Source organism: Diadema antillarum, unplaced genomic scaffold (genome assembly GCF_040938485.1).
Source record: "Diadema antillarum isolate AM-2024a unplaced genomic scaffold, OU_Dant_1.0 seq00000157_RagTag, whole genome shotgun sequence".
Classification (NCBI taxonomy): Eukaryota; Metazoa; Echinodermata; class Echinoidea; order Diadematoida; family Diadematidae; genus Diadema; species Diadema antillarum.
Genome location: NW_027271229.1, coordinates 918,598 through 920,858, shown reverse-complemented (window position 1 = coordinate 920,858; position 2,261 = coordinate 918,598). Strand labels below are relative to the sequence as shown.

The window sequence follows — 2,261 nt, the reverse complement described above, 5'->3', positions numbered from 1 at the left end:
ATCGAATTGATCATGCTGTTGTATGTTAAAACTTTGCCCGAAATCTTACACCATCAATTATTTCTCATTTCTCATTCTCATCATTTCTTCGATACTGTTAACCATGCAATTTTGCTAAACACCCTCAAAATTCTTGGTGTAAAAGGTCAGGCATACGAATGGTTTAAATCTTACCTTTCATGCCATTCACAGGCAGTGTGTGTCAACAGTTGTAACTCAAATGCTATGCCTCTCAAATGCGGTGTTCCGCAGGGCTCTGTGGGCGGGCCCACCTTGTTTTCCATTTATCTCATTAGCCTGGGACACATATTGCGTCAGCACAAAAATAATTATCACATATACGCTGATGACATTCAATATATTTCTGAAAGGGGTGATTACTTCAGGGGCTATTCAACAACTTGCATTGTTTACAGTGTGGTGAATTGCCTTGCTCATCAATCGGTATGCCAGGGACCAGGGGTCAAAAGAAATCGTGTTCATCTGTTTCTCCCCCTGGTGTCGATGCTTCTGAATTCTGTGAACAGATAAGTGAAGAGGTCAGAGAATTCTTCAGCAGTGAGCAGTTCAAGGAGCTGTTCAAAGTTTCCCTTGTGGAAGCAGTCCGCAACGAAATGCAAAAGCTTCAAACACAGCTTGAAATCGCGGAAGGCAAGGTGATCGAATTGGAGGCTGAAGTGAAATCAAAGGCGAGTGTCATCACGTCACTGCAAAAACAACACGAGCTTGACTCAGCCGATATAGCCAAGCTCAAACGAGACATGAATGATGCTGAACAATACTCGCGTCGTAACTGCGTGCGGCTATATGGCATCCCGGAAAACCCAAAGGAGGATACAGACCAGGTGATGCTTGATCTAGCCTCGGAGAAGCTGAACATCAAGCTGCAGCGACATGAGATTGACAGGTCTCACCGTGTGGGCGCCCCGCGTACCACCAGTTTAAGACCAGGGGCAAGGAAACAACCACCTCCACGCGCCATCATAGTCAAGTTCACCACTTACCGCACCAGAGACACGGTCATCAAAAGCCGGAGAAGACTGAAAGGTACTCATGTAGGGATTGAGGAAGATCTCACAGCAGAAAATCGCCTCCTGTTGACCAAAGCAAAAGAAGAAGTGGAAAGAAACGACAAACTGTGTGCAGCATGGTCCAGTGATGGCAGAGTCATCGTGCTGGTCAAAGCAACCAATGGATCCACCGTGAGAAAAAGAATATGGTCAGTCAGTGAATTGAAAAAGCTTTAAACAAAATATGTTATTTTCGTAAACTGACATCTACTATACGCATATGATATGTTAACCTAATCAAATTTCCTTGATACTTAATGCATCCTCATTCACTCTTTAGGAGCAGACTCTCTTTTTGCTCTCACCCTCTCTTATGTACATGTATGTTCTTAGTTCTTGAAGTTGTTTTAATTGTGTGTAGTGAGTCTTGTTTTGTTGCTCAATGTATTTTTCTGATATAGTCAACCAATGCCAGTTTTCTCACGTGAACCCTGAACTTAAAAAACTACATGAATATATTTCTCCTGCTAGCGATAACGAATATGTCTCTGATCAGTATTACTATTCAACCAAAGATTTTAACAGCGTTTTACATTCTAAGATGATTGCAAAAGAAAATGAATCTCCCCTTTTTTGTATTCATTTTAATTGTAGGAGCATGTCTCGCAACTTTGATAACTTAAACTCATTTTTAACTTCAATTGATATTGCACCAACTATAATAGGAATTTCTGAAACATGGCTGAATGCTAACTCACCTCTTGATATGTACAGGCTTGATAATTATTCTTTTTTGCAAATAGTCGTAGATTTAAGAGGGGTGGTGGAGTTGGTTTGTATATAAAAAATGATGTCAATTTTGAACGAAGGACTGACTTGGATGTAAACAATTATATTGAAAGTATATTTTCTGAAATTGAAATGAATCATCGAAGAATTTTATTTGGAGTTATGTATAGACCACCTAATCAATGTGTTGAAGATTTTATGAAAGTTTTAAGTGAAGTATTACAAATTGTGCAAAATGAGAAAAAAGTGTTTTATTTGATGGGTGATTTCAATATTAACCTCTTAAGAATAGATAGAGAGCAATACGTAAATGAGTTTTTTGATATGTTGTTGGTTCATAATATGATTCCTCTTATCAAATATCCGACAAGGATTACTCCAGACTCGGTTTCGTTAATTGACAATATATTTACAAATGAGGATAGTGTGAATGTATCTTCATCGGGGCTTTTTTTATGTGAT

General features: G+C 39.1%; 1 protein-coding gene across 1 annotated transcript; it reads left to right on the top strand.

Annotated features, from left to right (window-relative positions):
* The first annotated feature begins 402 nt into the window (after nt 1-402).
* LOC139727878 (uncharacterized) lies at nt 403-1,247 on the top strand. The gene has a single exon (XM_071638849.1). The coding sequence runs from the start codon at nt 447-449 to the stop codon at nt 1,245-1,247; it is 801 nt and encodes a 266-aa protein (XP_071494950.1). The 5' UTR covers nt 403-446.
* The last annotated feature ends 1,014 nt before the right edge of the window (nt 1,248-2,261 follow it).

What these genes read in the sequence shown, in the direction of transcription:
- LOC139727878 (XM_071638849.1), top strand. Translation starts at nt 447, where the DNA reads ATGCCAGGGACCAGGGGTCAAAAGAAATCGTGTTCATCTGTTTCTCCC.